At 45.4% G+C, this 21,816-nt stretch overlaps 1 protein-coding gene across 5 annotated transcripts in view; it reads right to left on the bottom strand.

The window, feature by feature from the left end:
• Nucleotides 1-15,460: 15,460 nt before the first annotated feature.
• SEC16A (SEC16 homolog A, endoplasmic reticulum export factor) overlaps nucleotides 15,461-21,816 on the bottom strand; it is a 94,852-nt gene continuing 88,496 nt past the window's right edge. For all 5 annotated transcript variants that reach the window (XM_073559345.1, XM_073559337.1, XM_073559327.1 and 2 more), the window contains 2 exons: nucleotides 19,202-19,288; nucleotides 15,461-16,323 (listed from right to left, as the gene is read on the bottom strand). In XM_073559345.1, coding sequence (XP_073415446.1) covers nucleotides 16,255-16,323; nucleotides 19,202-19,288 — 156 coding nt within the window. In that variant the 3' untranslated portion in view covers nucleotides 15,461-16,254. The remainder of the gene's footprint in view (nucleotides 16,324-19,201; nucleotides 19,289-21,816) is intronic.

Below are 21,816 nucleotides of genomic sequence, written 5' to 3' on the forward strand. Positions count from 1 at the left end.
AGGTAAAAATTCCCTCTGCTTGCTGTCTTCTGCAACATATTCAAATGGTACAACTTCCCACCTCTGATTGCTGTCTCATCTGCTGCAATAGACTCTAATGGTAAAAATTCCCTCTGCTTGCTGTCTTCTGCAACATATTCAAATGGTACAACTTCCCACCTCTGATTGCTGTCTCATCTGCTGCAATAGACTCTAATGGTAAAAATTCCCTCTGCTTGCTGTCTGCTGTGTCATCTGCTGCTTTACCATCTAGAAACATAGTTTAATGTGTCTGCTAATTCTTTGTTATAAATCATTTGGTGCATTGTACTTAAAACTCACTGTTGCATTTCCATGACTGGGATCAGTGTAGATCTTATCTGGTGGAGGTGTTAAAATAGATGTTGCCAGGCTGAATGTCTTTGATCATCCCAAAAAAAAACCCCTGGTGTGCTGACCCCAGCTGCCAAATTATCCTCAACCAGTTCCCACAATCCATCTCTTCAGACCCTGCAGTCTGGACTATAAATTTAGAACCATCCATAGGGGTGCACGCATCACAGAAGCAAAGCGTCACGAAGATAAGCGTCGGGATACAGCAGTTATTACATGGCAGTTAGTCAGGACAGGAGTCAGGTAACCCTCACTCTGCTGTCCCTTTTAACCATGTGCTTTATTCCTATCCTCCTATGTTCTCTTGCAATCCACTTTCACCGACCAATCCCCCCTCCATCACGACTCATATACATCAGCTCCTCTCTCTTTGCTTCTCCCATGTACAGCTCCCATGCACTTCTCACCTTCTTAAAAAGCCTCAGCCCATCTTGCCCAAACACACTGCACATAAAATCTTCATACAATTCCAAAAACTACTTGCTCTTTATCTTCCTGCTCCTACTGATTTCAGGGGACATCTCCCCCAACCCCGGTCCACCATTCCCCAGCCTCAACCCCTACCCTACCTCACATCGAAACCTTAATAATCTTACTAATATCACTTGCACTCCTTCATCTCCTTCTTTCAATTGTGCCCTTTGGAATCCACGGTCTGTATGCAACAAGCTTCCTTTCCTACACAATTACTTTCTGAAAAACTCTCTGAATTTGTTGGCCCTCACGGAAACCTGGATTCAGGATTCTGACACTCTCTCCTGCTGCCATTTCCCATGGCGGCTTACAATTCTCCCATTCCCCGAGACCGACAAATAGACCTGGTGGTGGAGTCGGCATACTCCTGTCCCCACAATGCACTTTCCAGGTCATCCCCTCAGTTCCATCACTCTCATTCCCTTATTTTGAAGTCCACACCATCAGGCTCTCTCGTCCCCTCTCCCTCAGAGTAGCCGTCATATACCGGCCCCCAGGCTCACCCACCCACTTCCTGGACCATTTCTCTGCCTGGCTGCCGCACTTCATGTCCTCAGAACTACCAACCCTTATCCTGGGAGACTTCAACATCCCCATTAACAGCCCCACTTCCACATCTGCATCCCAGCTTCTATCACTAACCACTTCTCTAGGCTTCTCTCAACCTCTGAAACACACAAAGACGGTAACACCCTGGACCTGGTTTTCGCCCGGCTCTGCTCAATCTCCTACCTAGATAACTCACCGCTTCCCCTCTCTGACCACAACATTCTCTCCTTTACACTCACAAATCCTCGCTCACCCCAGCACCCTCCTACCTACCATTCAGTCAGAAATCTACAAGCCATTAACCCTCATACACTTTCAGACTCCCTACACTCATCATTGTCCCCAATCTCTTCTTTGTCCTGTCCTGATCTGGCTGTACATCACTTCAATGACACTCTTAGAAGCACCCTTGACCAAGTAGCTCCCCTCACCCTCAGAACCTCCAAACACAGAGTGAAACAGCCCTGGCTCACATCGCAAACCCGATTTCTCCAGCGATGCTCTAGCTGTGCTGAACGCTTATGGAGGAAAACACACACACCAGAAGACTTCATACACTTCAAATTTATGTTAAGGACATATAACTCTGCCCTTCACCTCGCCAAACAGACCTACTTCACCACCCTGATCTCCTCACTATCCAACAACCCCAAGAAACTTTTTGACACCTTTCACTCCCTCCTCAGGCCAAAAGCACAAGCCCCTATCACAGACATTTGCGCTGATGACCTGGCCTACCACTTTATAGAGAAAATAGACAATATCCGTCAGGAAATCCGCTCCCAATCACCAAGTTCAGTGACTCCCATCCCTCCCTGCATTTCCCCTGGCTCACTCTCCACATTTGCTCCCATCACAGAAGAAGAAGTCTCCAGGCTCCTCTCCTCTTCTCGTCCAACTACATGCACAACCGACCCCATTCCCTCACATCTCCTCCAGTCTCTCTCCCCAGTCGTCACAACTCACCTAACTACAATCTTTAATCTCTCCCTCTCCTCTGGCATTTTCCCCTCCTTTTTCAAACACTCTATCATTACTCCATTACTAAAGAAACCCCCCCTTGACCCATCCTGCACAAACAACTACAGACCAGTCTCCAATCTCCCCTTCATCTCTAAACTCTTGGAGCGCCTGATATACTCACGCCTTACCCGTTACCTCTCCACTCACTCCCTCCTAGACCCTTCACAGTCCGGTTTCCGCCCCCTACATTCGACAGAAACTGCACTCATCAAAGTGACCAATGACCTTCTGACAGCAAAACGTAATGGTGACCATTCTCTGCTCATTCTTCTCGACCTTTCTGCAGCTTTCGACACTGTTGACCATCCTCTCCTACTCTCTAGGCTCCAGTCACTAGGCATTAAGGACACTGCTCTTTCCTGGTTCTCCTCCTATCTTTCCGACCGCTCCTTCAGTGTTCTGTTTTCTGGCTCCACTTCATCTCCTCTTCCTCTCACTGTTGGGGTACCTCAGGGCTCAGTCCTTGGCCCCCTTCTCTTCTCTCTCTATACAGCCCCAATTGGACAGACCATCAGCAGATTTGGCTTTCAGTACCATCTTTATGCTGATGACACACAACTGTACACATCATCCCCTGACCTTACCTCCGCTGTACTACAGAACGCCACTGACTGTCTGTCTGCAGTCTCCAACATCATGTCTGCTCTCTATCTGAAACTCAACCTCTCCAAAACTGAACTTCTTCTGCTCCCACCATCTACTAACCTCCCTAAATCTGACATTTCCCTCTCTGTGGGTGCCACCCACATAACACCCCGACAGCAGGTGCGCTGTCTGGGTGTTATGTTCGACTCCGATCTCTCCTTCACCTCCCATATACAATCTCTTGCCCGCTCATGCCGCTTACACCTAAAGAACATCTCTAGAATCCGCCCTTTTCTCACCATGGAAACAACAAAAACTCTCACTGTCGCCCTGATCCACTCCCGCCTAGACTACTGTAATGCTCTATTAATTGGCCTCCCTCTCACTCGACTCTCCCCTCTCCAGTCTATCCTTAATGCAGCAGCCAGGGTTGTCCATCTGGCTAATCGTTTCTCAGACGCGTCCGCTCTTCGCCAGTCGTTACACTGGCTGCCAATTCATTACAGGGTACAATTCAAAGTACTTGTTCTCACCCACAAAGCTCTCCACAGTGCGGCACCCCCTTACATCTCCTCCCTCATTTCTGTCTATCGGCCTAACCGACCACAGCGCTCTGCAAATGACTTTCGACTAACCTCTGCCCTAATCGGTACCTCCCACTCCCGACTCCAAGACTTCTCCCGTGCTGAGCCAATCCTCTGGAATGCTCTACCACAAAATATTAGGACCATCCACAATTTGCATAGTTTTAGGCGCTCGCTCAAAACACATTTGTTCAGAGCGGCCTATCACATTCAGTAATCAAAGTCATGTTTGTGTGTGTGTGTAGCCCATTCACTATCTCCATCTAACCCCCACCCCCTGAAGATGGCTGGACCGTCATTGTAAATACATCATTGTAAATACAAACCTGTGCTTTGTATCCCCCCCACCTCATTGTAGATTGTAAGCTCCACGAGCAGGGTCGTCTTATTTCGCTTTAATTATTGTATTGTTAACGTTGTTACTTATGACTGTTGTGTTTGAAACTGTTCAACTGTAAAGCGCTGCGGAATATGTTGGCGCTATATAAAGATTATTATTATTATTATTATTATTATTATTAGAGGCTCTTGAGGACCAGAGTTGGGGAACACTGGACTCTAAAGGAATGGTTAGTTCTAGTGATGAGCGAGTATACTCGTTACATGAGATTTCCCGAGCATGCTTGGGTGATCGAGTATTTTGGCATACTCAGAGATTTCGTTTCTGTCACCGTAGCTGCATAATTTACGGCTGCTAGCCAGCCTGAAAACATGGGATTGCCTGTTTGTTAGGAAATCCCCACATGTAGTCAGGCTGTCTAGCAGGCGCATAAGGGGTATACTCATCTATTTTTTTTTTTTTCTAGTTCCCAAGCCAGGAAAGACCTTAGCCACACAACTAAAAAAAACACCTCGGACCTAACTTCCTAATAGGCTGGCGAGGAGTTTCTCATACCTCCTGAGGAACCAGAGGTGAAGCCGCAACACATTGTCAACTGAGGAAAGGAAAGTATCAAGATGCGAAAACCCAGGTGAGAAACAAACATTCGTACAGAGTAGAGAGGGAAAGCTAAGGGAGACCAAAAATAAAAGGAACAAGAGAAATGTCCCAGAAAACTAACAGTGGTAAAAGGAAAATGTGCTGGGAGGGAAAGCAAACAGACTAACTGCAAGAATACAACTGGATTTTACCAAGCAAGATAAACTCCTTAGCTGAAGAGTTGGAACTCCTGAGCACACATCCATCAAAAGGTATAGCCAACAAGGAAGTGCAATGAAGTATGACCATATGAAACCCAGAATGCGATATGACAAACGAAAACTGGAAAATGAGAAATACCTGGAGAGCATAAAACCAGGAAAGGAAAACAAAGATGATAGAAACAATCAGCATTTGGACAGGGAAGAAAAGGCAATAGCTCAGCAAACAGAGGAACCGACCATGCAACAACAGGTCAACGGATCAAATCCCCAATCAGCTACGACAGAATCCCCCTCTTCTACAAGAAGCCACCAGACCCTCAGAAGCCTTTGATGTTGCTGATGGAACTCTCTCACCAGGCGATCCACATGACCATCCTCCGAATTAACCCAAAAGTTATCTTCAGGACCATATCTTTTCCACTTAATGAGATACTGCAGACGACAACTGACCCACCTGGAATCAAGAACTTGCTGTACCTTGTACGCCTGATTCCCCCCCTTCCAAATCCACCTCAATTATATCTTAAGGACCATGAGCCCTTTAAATTCAGGGAAGAATGGAAAGAATTGATTCTCAAGGCAATAGAAAGTTCTAATTTAACAGTCACAAAATTAAAAATTCATAATTTTATAATTATCTACAAATTTAGGTGCAAACTTCCTAGACTTGACCCTTAAGCGCAGATTTTATTTATTTTTTTTAGGACAATCATACAAAATTCCTCACCCCAAAGACAGCTTACTAGGAACCCAAAGACCCATTTCGACCTGCCTCCAGACCATAATTAATCAGGAAGAAAATCTCTCCTCCTCTGGCACGGAGAACTGTAACCCTGAAAAGTTCCCAAACACTGGATGAAAACCACCATAGCAAAAAAAGCAGGAGAGGTCCCGGTAGCTGTAGAGGAACAGTTATTTAGAGCAAACGCGACAAGGGGCTGAAACTTCACCCAGTCTTCCTGATGAAACAAAACTGTCACGATTCCTCCTGTCAGTATGTCTGGATGCAGTGAATGACAGTTCTGTCGTCCAATCTAGGACAGTGGCATGCTGAGCTGTCAGTATGGTGATTGACAGCTCAGCCGTCTAATCAGATGCTGGCGCGTACTGAGCTTTCAGTGTCTTGAGTGACAGTTTAGCTGTCCAATTAGGGCCACGGTGTGCCAGGGCTTCATCCATGTATCTCATGGTCGGAGTAATTACCTGGCTATCTAGCCAGCTGCAGCTTTGCTCAAGAGGTATGTGTGCGCGCTCTGTGCTACTAGTCTTGAATTCTGCTATTTCTTTTTCGACCTTGGATTTGTCTTTGAACTTGCGTTTGCTTAGCCCTTTTGTCACGATCAGCTACCATCTTGGAATTGCTACCTGCCTTTATCTCACCCCTCTGTCTATGACGTATCCTCCTGGCTATTGGCCTTGGACCTCTTGACTACCCAACCTCCCGGCTTGTCTGAGTGGTGATTAGCGCCACAAAAACATCTCATACTGCTCTACCTCCTGCTTCAACCCTTCTGTTTGACCATTAGCCTCAATTTGAGGAAAAAGACAGCATGATACCCAAGTCTGTAGCAAAAACTACACCAAAGCTATTCAGAAAAAGAATCCCTCTATCAGAAATAATATTTTTGGGAACACCAATTGTCACGATCCTGCCACTCTCTGTGTCCTAGGGCCACAGTGAGTAACAGCTCAGGCATTCTATGGATTGCAGGGGTGTGCCGGACTGTCAGCATTGTAAGTGACAGCTCGGCCATCCTATAGCATTCAGAGACGTGCTGGGCAGTCAGTTTTGTGTATAGGATTTCCTTGCAGCCCAACTAGGTCGGGCCTGCTTGAAATCCTCCAGCTGTCGCTCTTGTTGCTATTGTCAGTCGTAGCTTTCAGCTCAGTGGTGTGCTGCTCTTTAGGCCGGGATCACACATGCGAGGAACATGGCCGAGTCTCGCATGTTAATACCCAGCACTGTTGCTGGCACTCAGGAGCGGAGCCGCACACGCCGCTCCTGAGTGTCGGCGGAAGTGCCAGGTATTAACATGGGAGACTCAGCCGTATTCCTCGCATGCGTGATCCCGGCCTTACTCTGATATTCTGATTTTCGTTGCTGGATTTGCCTTTTCACTACTAATTTTTTTTTTTTTTTTTTTTTAACCCCTTTTGCTTTGACACACTGATTTTGGAATTCTGATACTGGACTGTGATCCGACTATGCCTTTGTCTCGTTCCTCTGTTTAAGATCTACCCTCCTGGCTTGTACGTGAGAAGTGACTCAGCGTCACATTCTGACTGGCCAATACTCTTGTCTTCTTAACCATTATGGATCTAGTTCACATGCTCTGTGATCAGGTGGCAAATCTGATGCAGATAAATTATGATCTGGCTAAGGAAAGCCAGAGTTTTGAATCGTCGACAGTTGCAGTGCCATATAAGTAGTTTGATGAAAACTTCCTATAGCCCGCCACTGGTGACAGTGACATCGGTAGCTTCTCCCCTGCACCTGTAATGGCCCTCCTTGATAACATTTTGGGAGAGAAAAAACAGTTAGTGTTCAGAGAGTGCTGTAGATTATTTTTTACCCTGTGACCTCGGTCTTCAGAAAATGCATTCCAGCGAATGGGAATCCTCATGTCCTTACTGTGAAGGGGTCCTCAGTACTGGAAAACACATCATTTGTAAGGTAACTCACCAAACCCTGACTGATGCACTGGCAGGATGCAGCAAAGCCCCAGTGATAAAGGCTGGGGCAGCACAGGTGCATTCCACTGATGAAGACAGCCAGTAACCCATCAAGATCTGGCTGCCTAGTGGAAAAAATGCACACTAATAAGGCTTGTATAAGACATAAGTCACACTGATAAGTGTGATGCATAGTGTCTGAGCGGCCTATTAATGACGCCCATAGTAATAGAAGGCGGGCCGCTCACCACTGTATACATGCATCACACAGAAAAACCAAGCCGGAATGAAGGGCTCTAGCTGCATCCTGCAAAAATGATAAAAAGTGCAAAAAGATAAATAGATATGGGGTATTAGTTACTATTTTGGCCAAAGCAGATAAGCTCACAACCCAAGTCCTCAGTACTGGGTAGTTTCTTTGTCCCCACAAGCCCCAGAACAGTCTTTTGTTGACGCCTTAGGTTTGATCTATGACAAACCCGGAAAGATCAAGGTCGCTGATGCAAAGATCATGAACCTGGCACAGGGGGAATATGCTGCTAAGGACCACTGTTTTGAGTTGCCAGTGGTCCAATTAAGTTCTATGAAATGATGGAGCTGTCAGATGCCAGTTTTGCAAGTCTTTCCAAGACTCTTGAGGACACTCTGGTTCTTCATAACTCCTCTAGTTCTTTGGCAGATGCCATGACCCAGGCCACACAGACGGACTGCAGAATCCATGAGAGATGTAGTGAACAACAGGGTGCCCGTTAGACTTCCCCAGAGCAGGTTCATTTACCTGAGGTGGAGCCATTGGAGGTTGGAGTTGCCAGTTTTGTAGACAAGATCATGTACCTTTTTCTTCCAGAAAAAGGCAGAGATGCTTACCTACCAAGGCCTCAAAACAAATGCACAATCAGGGTGCAGTGGACCCAATTAAAGATGGTGGCATCGCACTCGTTGAATGTCACCTTTGAAGTCTTTTTGGCTATAGTTTTCACCACAAATTGGATGAAAAGGTTCGAATCCCACCTGCAACCTTTGGTAGCCTCCACATACTGTAGAACTGTCTGTATTACATCCAGTAAATAGATAATCTCCTGATTCAAGTTGGCACTGGACACCACTTTCAGAAGAAGCATTGGGTCTAGTCCAAGTATGATACAATCTTCCAGTATGCGTAGATAAGGATCTCTGACAGGGCCTCAGTTTCCACTACTCTTTTTGCCAAAGTGATGGCTACCAAGAAGCTGGTCTTCAGGGAAAGCATTTTGATACCAATGTCCTTCTGGGGTTCATAAGGAGACTTACATAGACCATTTAGTACTAGGTTTAAATCCCACGGGAGTGCCGATTTCCTATTTGTGAGTCTCAATCTCCTTAATTGCTTTAGACCAAGGATGGTTCACCAAAAGATAGTCAAAACAGATGGCCAGTGCGGAAATCTGGACTCAACATACTTGGCCTCATATTTCTAGAACCCTAGTTGTAAGAAACACAGGATCTTTGGGATATCCGGGCAGGAGATATCTATGACGGTCTTCCTGTATTGTGAACAGAATTTCTTCCAGATTTTCTTATAACTAGCACCGCTCGCCTACATCGCCGTGACCACCCGATCCAACAGAACACAAGAGATTAGGATCGGCCTCTCAGGATTCAAGCTGTTAGTAATAGCTCTATTTTGTGATGTAGGAGGGGACCTTAAGAGAGATGGTAGTCTCTCACTGGAAGGGAAAGCAGATCTTCCAGAGCCATCTGACTATAGAGAGGGAACCTGTTCAGTTTCATCCAGAAGGGGCTGATCAGTATTACCATAGTCCGATCTTCCTGAATCTTTCTCAAGACGCCTGAGATCAACGGAAAAGGCTGGCAGGCATATAACAGATCCTTGATCCAATTCTGAGAAAAGGGGTCCATTACATCAGGATTGTCTTCCAGGTTAAGGGAAAAGCTTGTCACCTTTGTTTTTCCAGGACACAAACAGATCTACTCGAAGAATACCCCAACTCCGGGTTAACTGTTGAAACTCGGCTGCGTTTAGATTCCATTCTGAGAAACATTATGTTTCTCTGAACCACCAGTATGGAATAAGACAGTCCCGTACGCCCAATAGAAAATTTGTAAAGCTAGAGTTTGCATAAAATGACATTTAGGGCCCCTCTGATGACAAGGGAAACAACTGTGACGTTGTCTGACAGGATTTTGACAGGTTGGCCCCCCGAGACAGTCCTAGCACCTCTGGAGCATCTCCCATAATGCCCGCAGTTCTCTGTAGTTTGAGGACCTGGCATGGACTTCTGGAGACCAATGCCCACTGCAGGTACTGACCTTTCACCTCGGTGCCCCAAACTTGCTGAGTTCCATCGATAGTGACCCAGATGCATGGGGAGAGGATCCAAGGCAACGCTTTCTGGAGATTTTTTTTTTTTATAGATATCCACCATGGTAACAACTTTTTTAGGCTAGTTTCACACTAGCGTTTATGAGCGCAGCGACGGCCTGCGCACGGCCGCCGCTAAGCCCCACCCCCTGCCGCGCCCCGCCGGTAGCTCCGCCCACCGGCGCATGGCGCTGCATGCGCCCTGCGTCCCCTATCTTTATCACAGGGGGCGCAGCATGCGTTTGGCGGCGCATGCGCCTTTTTGACGGTGCGGCGACGCAACCAAACTGCAGCAGGTTGCGTTTGGCGCAGGTCGGCGCACCGTCAAATGGACGCATGCGCCGCCAAACGCATACTGCGCACGGCCTGCGCCCCCTTTGATAAAGATAGGGGACGCAGGGCGCATGCAGCGTCATGCACCGGTGGGCGGAGCTACCGGCGGGGCGCGGCAGGGGGCGGGGCTTAGCGGCAGCCGTGCGCAGGCCGTTGCTGCGCTCATAAACGCTAGTGTGAAACTAGCCTTACTTCTGCAGATATAACAATTTTCTTGTCCAGCCCTGATGGCCGCCTGTCCTAGGTGGACAATATCGCTCTATGAAGAATTCTTGAGTGGACTTGACCTCACTGTACAACTGAAATACAGGATGTCATTAATCCCAGCACTCTCATTGCAAGTCTGATTGACACCAGCTTTTTCCTCTGGAAAGAGCAAATCTCGTTCTTGACTTTTTCCGGCTTTACACTGCTCAAAAAAATAAAGCGAACACTTAAACAACAGAATATAACTCCAAGTAAATCAAACTGTCCACTTTAGAAGCAACACTGATTGACAATCAATTTCACATGCTGTTGTGCAAATGGAATAGACAACAGATGGAAATTATTGGCAATTATCAAGACACCCTCAATAAAGGAGTGGTTCTGCAGGTGGGGACCACAGACCACATCTCAGTTCCAATGCTTTCTGGCTTATGTTTTGGTCACTTTTGAATGCTGGTTGTACTTTCACACTCGTGGTAGCATGAGACGGACTCTACAACCCAAATAAGTGGCTCAGGTAGTGCAGCTCATCCAGGATGGTACATCAATGCGAGCTGTGGCAAGGTTTGCCGTGTCTGTCAGAGTAGTGTCCAGAGGCTGGAGGCACTACCAGGAGACAGGCCAGTACACTAGGAGACGTGGAGAGGGCCGTAGGAGGGCAACAACCCAGTAACAAGACTGCTACCTCCACCTTTGTGCAAGGAGGAACAGGAGGAGCACTGACAGAGCCCTGCAAAATGACCTCCAGCAGTCCACAAATGTGCATGTGTCTGCACAAACTGTTAGAAACTGACTCCATGAGGATGGTCTGAGTGCCCGACATCCACGGATGGGGGTTGTGCTCACAGCCCAACACCATGCGGCCCTCGAAAGAAATGCCACCCCACACCATTACTGACCCACTGCCAAACCGGTCATGCTGAAGAATGATGTTTCAGGCAGCAGATCACTCTCCACGGCGTCTCCAGACTCTCACGTCTGTCACATGTGCTCAGTGTAAACCTGCTTTCATCTGTGAAGAGCACAGGACGCCAGTGGCAAATTTTCCAATTCTGGTGTTCTGTGAAATGCCAAGCGTCCTGCACAGTGTTGGGCTGTGGTGGTGGCGGAGGTAGTGGTCCTGCTGCTGGATTGTTGCCCTCCTACAGCCCCCTCCACATCTCCTGGTGTACTGGCCTGTCTCCTGGTAGCGCCTCCACAGCCTCTGGACACTACGCCGACAGACACAGCAAACCTTCTTGCCACAGTTCACATTGATGTGCCATCCTGGATGAGCTGCACTACCTGAGCCACTTGTGTGAGTTGTAGAGTCCGTCCCATGCTACCACGATTGTGAGCACAACCAACATTCAAAAGTGACCAAAACATCAGCCAGAAAGCATTGGTACTGAGATGTTGTCTGTGGTACCCACCTGCAGAACCACTCCTTTATTGAGGGTGTCTTGATAATTGCCAATAATTTCCATCTGTTGTCTATTCCATTTGCACAACAGCATGTGAAATTGATTGTCAGTGTTGCTTCCTAAGTGAACAGTTTGATTTCACAGAAGGTTGATTTACTTGGAGTTATATTCTGTTGTTTAAGTGTTCCCTTTATTTTTTTGAGCAGTGTATTTTGTGTCCCTGGCTCTATATTGGACTTCTTCCTATTGCGGAACCAATCCAACTTTCTTAAGGTGAGGATATTTCTTGAGAGATGGCGGTCGAGTTGCTGCACTGAGTCTGCCACTAAAAGGAGATCGTCCAAGTACGGGAAAATGATTATCCCTTCCTTCCTCAGAAAGGCAACTACTTCTGTTATTAATTTTGTGAATATTTGAGGGCCTGAGGATAGGCCGAACAGGAGGAACTGGAACTGAAAATTATGAACTGCCTCTTGATGTTTTAGCGCAAACCTCAGGAACCGCTGATGAGAAGGCTTGATGGCTGCATGATAATCTCTATCTTTTAAATCCAAGGTGCAAATTACTGAATCTTTTCCTACTAAACGGATTGTTGAGTATATGGTCTCCATTCTGAGTTTCCTGTACCTAATCCCACTGGCTTATGGGCTTTAAAGTTTAAGATGATACACTATTCCCCGCCCCCCAAGGGTTTTTCTAACTTCAGGTCAGAACCTTCCAGAAATCTTCATGCTCAAGCTACCCGTTCCATGGCTTTCTCTGGTGCAGAAAAATGTTATGTTCCTACATCAAATATATAGGACAGGTACTTGATCATCGGCATTCACCTTTTGTTAAACATTACAGGCGCGATGTCTTAGCTTTTGAGAATTCAACCTTTGGCAAAGAGTGTTAATGGGGGCATGTAACCTTTAGTCCTGCCCATTTTTTCTTTGTGCTGCTTTCTAAGTTCCTTTCATGTTCTGCCTGAGGACGATGAGGAAGTGGAAATTTACCTGAAATTTTAATTTCTTTGAGTCCTCAGACAGCACATCCCTCCCACGCGTTATTCACAGCTACACACCATATGTCTCACCCTTGCTTTGGTAGTATATTTGTAGAGGGGTGCGATTGGATAATTGGCTAAATTATTATGAACTGCAAATTAATGTCTGGACAGACGAAGTGTCATTAACCCTTCCGTGTTCTACCTGAGGACTCAGGGAAACAAATTTCAGGTAAATTTTCCACATTTTTACGAGGTGAGATGGAAATTAAACCACTGCAGACGATCACCGGCAAATAATTGGCTGCAGCAATCATATGAAGTCCCCAGGATGATTCCACAAGACCCCTGGAAGACGCAGCGCTCAATTCCAGAGCTAGTCTGGACATTTTTTGACCCAGTGCTAGGTGGTCACAGGCACCTACCTCTTCACATACACAGCCTTAATGGACTCCCTCACGCACCCACAGTACTATAGGGTGGTGTTAACCCTCTGTAGTCTGGATTTTTGAATCTGCTTATTGCTGCAACTTCAACCACCATGGCAAGTACAGCTCCCTCCGGATGTTCCTGACAGTGGGGCAGTGGTACCATTAATTTTTAGCTTTGCCATTGTTCACATTTTAGATCTGCCTAGTGCCACTGTGCAGGAGTATCCTCTTCCCTGGGGATCATATCGACTGTGCAGAATATTGGTTGTCAGTGGAGACGGGACTCATGAGGTCAATTTTAAGTTGTGTCAGACAAGAGACCTCCCAATCTTATAGGGCTACTTCTGTCTAAATCCTCATTGTCTGCAGCTAAGTAGCAAGGGAACCACAGATTTAAGACAAATCTGCATGTCTCCAGCTGAAAGAAAGATGGGACAATGCTCAAAATTCACTTAGCTAACCTAAATGAATTCAAGTCTCCAGGTCCAGATGAATTACACCCCAGAGTACTGAAGGAGATAGCAGAAGAAATTTTTGAACCCCTCTCCATAATCTTTGAAAATTCTTGGAGAACAGGAGAAGTCCCAGAAGACTGGAGAAGAGCAAATGTTGTTCCTATCTTCAAACAGGGGAAGGTGGTGGACCCAGGCAACTATAGGCCGGTGAGTCTGACTTCTATACCAGGAAAGATCTTTGAACAAATTATTAAACAACGTGTCAGTACCTGGATAAGAATGAAGTGATTAAACAGAGTCAGCATGGGTTTGTAACTAATAAGTCATGTCAGACTAACTTAATTTCCTTCTATGACAGAATCACTGATTGGGTGGATCAAGGAAATGCTGTAGATATAGTATATCTTGACTTCAGCAAAGCATTTGACAAAGTATCTCACACAATCCTTATTGAAAAAATGACTAAGTATGGAATGGACAAGGCAACTGTTAGGTGGATTCATAACTGGCTTAGTGATCGGACCCAAAGAGTGGTCATAAATGGCTGCACATCCAGTTGGAAGGAGGTCTCAAGTGGGGTACCACAGAGCTCTGTCCTGGGCCCTGTATTGTTCAACATCTTTATCAACGATTTAGATGAAGGAATTGAGGGTAAACTGATTAAATTTGCTGATGACACAAAGCTAGGAGGGATAGCTAATACTAGAGAAGAGAGAGAGAGGATTCAAAAAGATATAAATAAACTGGAGCAGTGGGCAGCAACTAACAGAATGGTTTTTAACAGGGAAAAATGCAAAGTACTACATCTGGGCAATAAAAATGAAAAAAGCATATACAGAATGGGAGGAATAGGGCTACGCAACAGCACATGTGAAAAAGACTTGGGTATACTAATAGATCACAGACTGAATATGAGTCAACAGTGTGATGCAGCAGCAAAAAAGGCAAATTAAATTCTAGGATGTATTAACAGAAGCATACAGTCTAGATCACGTGAAGTCATTATTGCCCTCTACTCCTCTTTGGTCAGACCTCAACTGGAATATTGTGTCCAGTTTTGGGCACCACATTTTAAAAAAGACATCAACAAACTGGAGCAAGTTCAGAAAAGAGCGACCAGAATGGTGACCAGTCTGCAAACCCTGTCTTATGAGGAAAGGTTGCAGGATTTGGGAATGTTTAGTTTGCAAAAGAGAAGACTGAGAGGAGACTTAATAGCTGTCTACAAATATCTAAAGGGCTGTCACATTGTAGAAGGATCATCTTTATTCTCATTTGCACAAGGAAAGCCTAGAAGCAATGGGATGAAACTGAATGGGAGGAGACACAGATTAGTTATTAGAAAAAACTTTTTGAGAGTTAGAGTGATCAATGAGTGGAACAGGCTGCCACGAGAAGTGGTGAGTTCTCCTTCAATGGAAGTCTTCAAACAGAGGCTGGACAGACATCTGGCTGGGATGATTTAGCGAATCCTGCTTTGAGCAGGGGGTTGGACCAGATGGCCCAGGAGGTCCCTTCCAACTCTACGATTCTATGAAATATGGATTAGTATTTGGTCACACCAGCTCACATCTTGAAGCTTTCTACTTCACTGCATAATGATCTATCACTGCAAAGACTAAGCCCTCTGGGGGAGGGGGGGTGGTACTGCTGAACCCCAGATATGGCCGCTTCTGTCCACAGAACAATCATCAGAGATAGAAGCAAGGGTGAACGAGCTAGGAGGTATTACTGCAACATATTACCATAAACCAAATACAGTAGAGACACAAAACAGCACCTTGTATTATACTCCAGAGCTGTGCTCACTATTCTGCTGGTGAGCGTACACTCCCCACGCGCTCCCACCGATTCCCCCCAGCTCAGAGACTGCTCAGCATGTTATGAAATCAAAGCTTTTGTGCACTTTTTTATTTAAATAAATTTAAAAAACATTTAAAAGCGTTCAGTCTCCGTCACGCGGACGTCCTACGCGTCCCTTAGAAGCCGAGCACGCAGTCTCTTTAAGACACAGGAAGACAGGGGAGGGGTGGTGAGAACTAAGTCTTTGCTTCAAGCAGGCGGCAGAGATTTCCTTGATTTATTTCCAGGATTCATTTAATCAGAGAATTATATTGCACTTTAAAAAAAAAAAAAAAAAAAATCACAGATCAGAAAAATAGGAAAATGAGGAAGTAATCTACAGGAGGAAGAGGGTCTACAGCAGAAGTGCCGCTGCTGACCCCCCCATCTGCCAGGACCTATGTTACAAAAGGCTATACAAGTGGCAGATTCCAGGGAGACGTCGCCTACAGTTCGAATACGGGGTGGAATCTTCTGACTTTCATTAATCACAGTCTTAATATATTATTATTCTCTGGGTGGGAAAGGGGAGGAACGCTGCCACACCATGGCCGTGCTATTTTATGCAGGACCTCAGCACTCGTCCTGTGCAGCGTTAATGAGGACAAGAAGGGAAAGGCCACAAGGAGCGACAATTATTCTCTCCATAGATTTGTTCTAAAATGTTCTGGGCCCCTGGGTGTTGAGGGGGTGGGGCATTCAATGCAAACCAGTTCTCTCTGATCACAATCATATCACCCAGAAGATGAATTCATGTCTCCTGCTCAGAGTTGCTGGAAGCTGCAGTCAGGAACTTGTGAAATGTTTGTGAGGATTCGCAACGGATGGCGGATCTACTTCAGAGATGGATATTTCCTCTGACCAAGTCGTCCAGGCCGCGCTACACCCGATGGGGCAGGAGGCTGTGGGTACAGGAGGAAGAATCAGGTCAGATGTGTTACATGCAATAAGAGAAAGATCTACAATGATAAATCACACCTTATTCTCCAGTCACCTACATAGCTGCGGTCACTATTCTGCTGTTACATTGTGTCATCCTCCAGTTACCCCCAAATCTGCGGTCCCTATTCTGCTGTTACATCGCGTCTATTCCTTCAGAGCTGTGGTTACTATTATGCTGTTACATCACGTCTATTCCTTCAGAGCTGTGGTCACTATTATGCTGTTACATGACGTCTATTCCTCCAGAGCTGTGGTCACTATTATGCTGTTACATCACGTCTATTCCTTCAGAGCTGTGGTCACTATTATGCGGTTACATCACGTCTATTCCTTCAGAGCTGTGGTCACTATTATGCTGTTACATCACGTCAATTCCTTCAGAGCTGTAATCACTATTATGCTGCTACATCGAGTCTATTCCTTCAGAGCTGTGGTCACTATTATGATGTTACATCGCGTCTATTCCTTCAGAGCTGTGATCACTATTATGCTGCTACATCACGTCTATTCCTTCAGAGCTGTGGTCACTATTATGCTGTTACATGACGTCTATTCCTCCAGAGCTGTGGTCACTATTATGCTGTTACATCACGTCTATTCCTTCAGAGCTGTGGTCACTATTATGCGGTTACATCACGTCTATTCCTTCAGAGCTGTGGTCACTATTATGCTGTTACATCACGTCAATTCCTTCAGAGCTGTAATCACTATTATGCTGTTACATCGCGTCTATTCCTTCAGAGCTGTGATCACTATTATGCTGCTACATCACGTCTATTCCTTCAGAGCTGTGATCACTATTATGCTGTTACATCACGTCTATTCCTTCAGAGCTGTGGTCACTATTATGCTGTTACATCACGTCTAGTCCTTCAGAGCTGTGGTCACTATTATGCTGTTACATCACGTCTATTCCTTCAGAGCTGTGGTCACCATTATGCTGTTGCATCACCTCTATTCCTTCAGAGCTGTGGTTACTATTATGCTGTTACATCACGTCTATTCCTTCAGAGCTGTGGTCACTATTATGCTGTTACATCACGTCTATTCCTTCAGAGCTGTGGTCACTATTATGTTACATCACGTCCACTCCTTCAGAGCTGTGGTCACTATTATGCTGTTACATCACGTCTATTCCTTCAGAGCTGTGGTCACTATTATGCTGTTACATCACGTCTATTCCTTCAGAGCTGTGGTCACTATTATGATGTTACATCACGTCCACTCCTTCAGAGCTGTGGTCACTATTATGCTGTTACATCATGTCTATTCCTTCAGAGCTGTGGTCACTATTATGCTGTTGCATCACGTCTATTCCTTCAGAGCTGTGGTCACTATTATGCTGTTACATCACGTCTATTCCTTCAGAGCTGTGGTCACTATTATGCTGTTACATCACGTCTATTCCTTCAGAGCTGTGGTCACTATTATGCTGTTACATCACGTCTATTCCTTCAGAGCTGTGGTCACTATTATGATGTTACATCACGTCTATTCCTCCAGAGCTGTGGTCACTATTATGCTGTTACATCACGTCTATTCCTTCAGAGCTGTGGTCACTATTATGCGGTTACATCACGTCTATTCCTTCAGAGCTGTGATCACTATTATGCTGCTACATCACGTCAATTCCTTCAGAGCTGTAATCACTATTATGCTGCTACATCGAGTCTATTCCTTCAGAGCTGTGGTCACTATTATGCTGTTACATCACGTCTATTCCTTCAGAGCTGTGGTCACTATTATGCTGTTACATCACGTCTATTCCTTCAGAGCTGTGGTCACTATTATGATGTTACATGACGTCTATTCCTCCAGAGCTGTGGTCACTATTATGCTGTTACATCACGTCTATTCCTTCAGAGCTGTGGTCACTATTATGCTGTTACATCACGTCTATTCCTTCAGAGCTGTGGTCACTATTATGCGGTTACATCACGTCTATTCCTTCAGAGCTGTGGTCACTATTATGCGGTTACATCACGTCTATTCCTTCAGAGCTGTGGTCACTATTATGCTGTTACATCACGTCAATTCCTTCAGAGCTGTAATCACTATTATGCTGCTACATCGAGTCTATTCCTTCAGAGCTGTGGTCACTATTATGATGTTACATCGCGTCTATTCCTTCAGAGCTGTGATCACTATTATGCTGCTACATCACGTCTATTCCTTCAGAGCTGTGATCACTATTATGCTGTTACATCACGTCTATTCCTTCAGAGCTGTGGTCACTATTATGCTGTTACATCACGTCTAGTCCTTCAGAGCTGTGGTCACTATTATGCTGTTACATCACGTCTATTCCTTCAGAGCTGTGGTCACCATTATGCTGTTGCATCACCTCTATTCCTTCAGAGCTGTGGTTACTATTATGCTGTTACATCACGTCTATTCCTTCAGAGCTGTGGTCACTATTATGCTGTTACATCACGTCTATTCCTTCAGAGCTGTGGTCACTATTATGATGTTACATCACATCCACTCCTTCAGAGCTGTGGTCACTATTATGCTGTTACATCACGTCTATTCCTTCAGAGCTGTGGTCACTATTATGCTGTTACATCACGTCTATTCCTTCAGAGCTGTGGTCACTATTATGATGTTACATCACGTCCACTCCTTCAGAGCTGTGGTCACTATTATGCTGTTACATCATGTCTATTCCTTCAGAGCTGTGGTCACTATTATGCTGTTGCATCACGTCTATTCCTTCAGAGCTGTGGTTACTATTATGCTGTTACATCACGTCTATTCCTCCAGAGCTGTGGTCACTATTATGCTGTTACATCACGTCTATTCCTTCAGAGCTGTGGTCACTATTCTGCCGTTACTTACTTGTGCAAAACTTGCAGGATTATAGAAGGGAACGGCGGCACCAGGAGGGGGAGGACCTCCGCTGCTGGGAGCCATGTTACCAGAGACCTGGAAGAAATGTAGTGGGGTCAGATCTACAACTTATTTCGCAACACCAGTGAAGGAGCCTGCACACAGAGCTGAACAGTGATGACCAGGTGACCCCGTCCGACAGAGCAGTCGCCCTGTTACCTCATGCTTATCGTAATGACTTCAGCCGAGCACCAGATGTCTCCACACACGATAGGTGTTGGAACACAACTTAAAAAAATTTGTATTTCTCACCATTTTAAAGATCTCTGCATGGATCTCTGCTTGATGTCATTAGACAAGAGCATTTATTTTTCCATTCAGCAATATTAAGCCAGCCCTACCTGACCTAGCATGACTCACACAGCTAAAGGATGGCCACTGTGCAGGAGGGCAAATTGAAAACATTGCTAATTATAAGGTATTGGGGTGGGAAATAGCTTAGAATGGTGGCAGGAATGCCTCAGAGTGGACAAAGCTCTGGCCACCCTCGAGGGGAAAATGGTCACACAACTGTAAAACAGTCATGTGGCAATTGGCAATGAAGTGAGGGGAGTTTCATCCAGAAGTGGCAAGTTGCATCGCCGTTTCTGACCCTTCTGTTCACCTCGCAGCAGATTGTCAAGACTGGACACATGTCACAAATCCTCAGCTGTTGTATGGAGAGGGGAGAACAAAGTTTTCAGCTTCTTGTTTTAAAAAGAATTCTTCGAGTCACTGACAGCAAGCAGAGTACTGGTGAGGAATGTAATTAGCCCTGGAGCTTTTCATTATGCAGAGACCTCTCCTTTCTCAGTTTTCTATAACCCATCTCTACAGCTCTGTAGGGAAACTCCTTCACAGTGCAGTAGACGATCCAGGAGACCACAGCGGTGAAGAAAAGGTCCAGGGAGCGGCGGAAGGATCATGCTGCATGCACCGGGTGGGGAGGAACAGGCAGGCTCCTAGGTAAACACATACTGTGTCGTTACTATAATAGTCAGGAACCAAAGCCCAAGACAAATTCAAGCAGAATGTCTGTTGGAGCGTGTACGCACCATCCACGCGAGTGTGCAGGCAGCAGCACTGAAAGCAGCCAAAGAGTCAGCAATAAACAAGTGTGAATGAAGGGAACACGATCCAAATCATGGCTTACACTCTATTCACACACAAAGCTGCAATCAAAAGGTCACGGCAGCTTTGGAAGTGAAAGGAGCTTAGAGCCAACTTCTAATATTGACCTGTACTGTGTCCTGAAAGTATAAACATCTAATATGCATTGTGCTATATAGCGCCCCTCCACTTCCAAAAGACCAGCTTGCTGTCAATGAATGGACACGGGTGATTTAGTCCTGTGGGTCCACATCTCATCAGTAATTAGTCAGGCACCTACAGCTCTGGCAAAAATTAGAGACCACTGCAAAATTTTCAGTTTGTCTGATTTTTCTCTTTATGGGTATATTTTTGAGTAAAAATGTAAATTGCTCTTTTATTCTATAAACTACTGACAACATGTCTTATAATTTCCTAGCACGAAAGTTCGTATTTATTTTCAGAAAATGAGAAATGGTCAAAATAACAAAAAAATGCAGTGCTTGCAGACCTCAAATAATGCTAAGAAAACAAGTTCATAATTTAGAAACAACAATACTCATGTTTTAACTCCGGAAGAGTTCAGAAATCAATATTTTGTGGAATAACTATGACTTTTAAATCACAGCTTTCATGCGTCTTGGCACGATTGCCACCAGTCTGTCACACAGCTTTTGGGTGACCTTATGCCATTCCTGGTACAAAAATTTAAGCAGTTCTTTGATGGCTTGTGACTATCCATCTTCCTCTTGATTACATTCCAGAGGTTTTCAATGGGGTTCAAGTCTGGAGATTGGGCTGCCCATGACAGGGATTTGATGTGGTTTTCATCCACACATTGATTGACCTAGCTGTGTGGCATGACGCATTGTCCTGCTGCAAAAACCAGTCCTCAGAATTGGGGAACAGTGCCTGAGCAGATTCATACGTCCTTTGCAAAGATTAACCTGCCCAATTTTAGCCTTGCTGAAGAATCCCCAGATCATCACGAATTCTCCACCAAATTTCACAGTGGGTGCAAGACACTGTGGCTTCTACGCCTCTCCAGGTCTACGTCTAACCATTAGCCGAACAAGTGTTGGGCAAAGCTGAAAATTAGACTCATCAGAGAAGATTACCTTACTCCAGTCCTCTATGGTCCAATCCTTATGGTCTTTGGCAACCTTCAGCCTGGCTCTCCTTTGCTTCTCATTGATGAAAGGCTTTTTTCTACCTTTACATGACTTGAGCCCTGCCTCTAGGAGCTTGTTACGAACTGTTCTTGCAGTGCACTTCACCCTAGCTGCCATTTGCCATTCCTTTTGTAAGGTCACTTGATGTCATCATTCAGTTGCTAAGACGACAGCCATCCCGGTCAGTCTTGACCTTGTTGTAATGGCCTGCCGTCTTAGAAATTTTAATGATGGAGGCAACATGACGCTCACTGTATCCCTCTGCTAGTAAAGCCAGAATTGAGCCCTTCTTTTCCTCACTCATGACTTTTCTTTTCAACTACT

Source organism: Dendrobates tinctorius, unplaced genomic scaffold (genome assembly GCF_039654945.1).
Source record: "Dendrobates tinctorius isolate UK_male_01 unplaced genomic scaffold, ASM3965494v1 ptg000013l, whole genome shotgun sequence".
NCBI classification, from domain to species: Eukaryota; Metazoa; Chordata; class Amphibia; order Anura; family Dendrobatidae; genus Dendrobates; species Dendrobates tinctorius.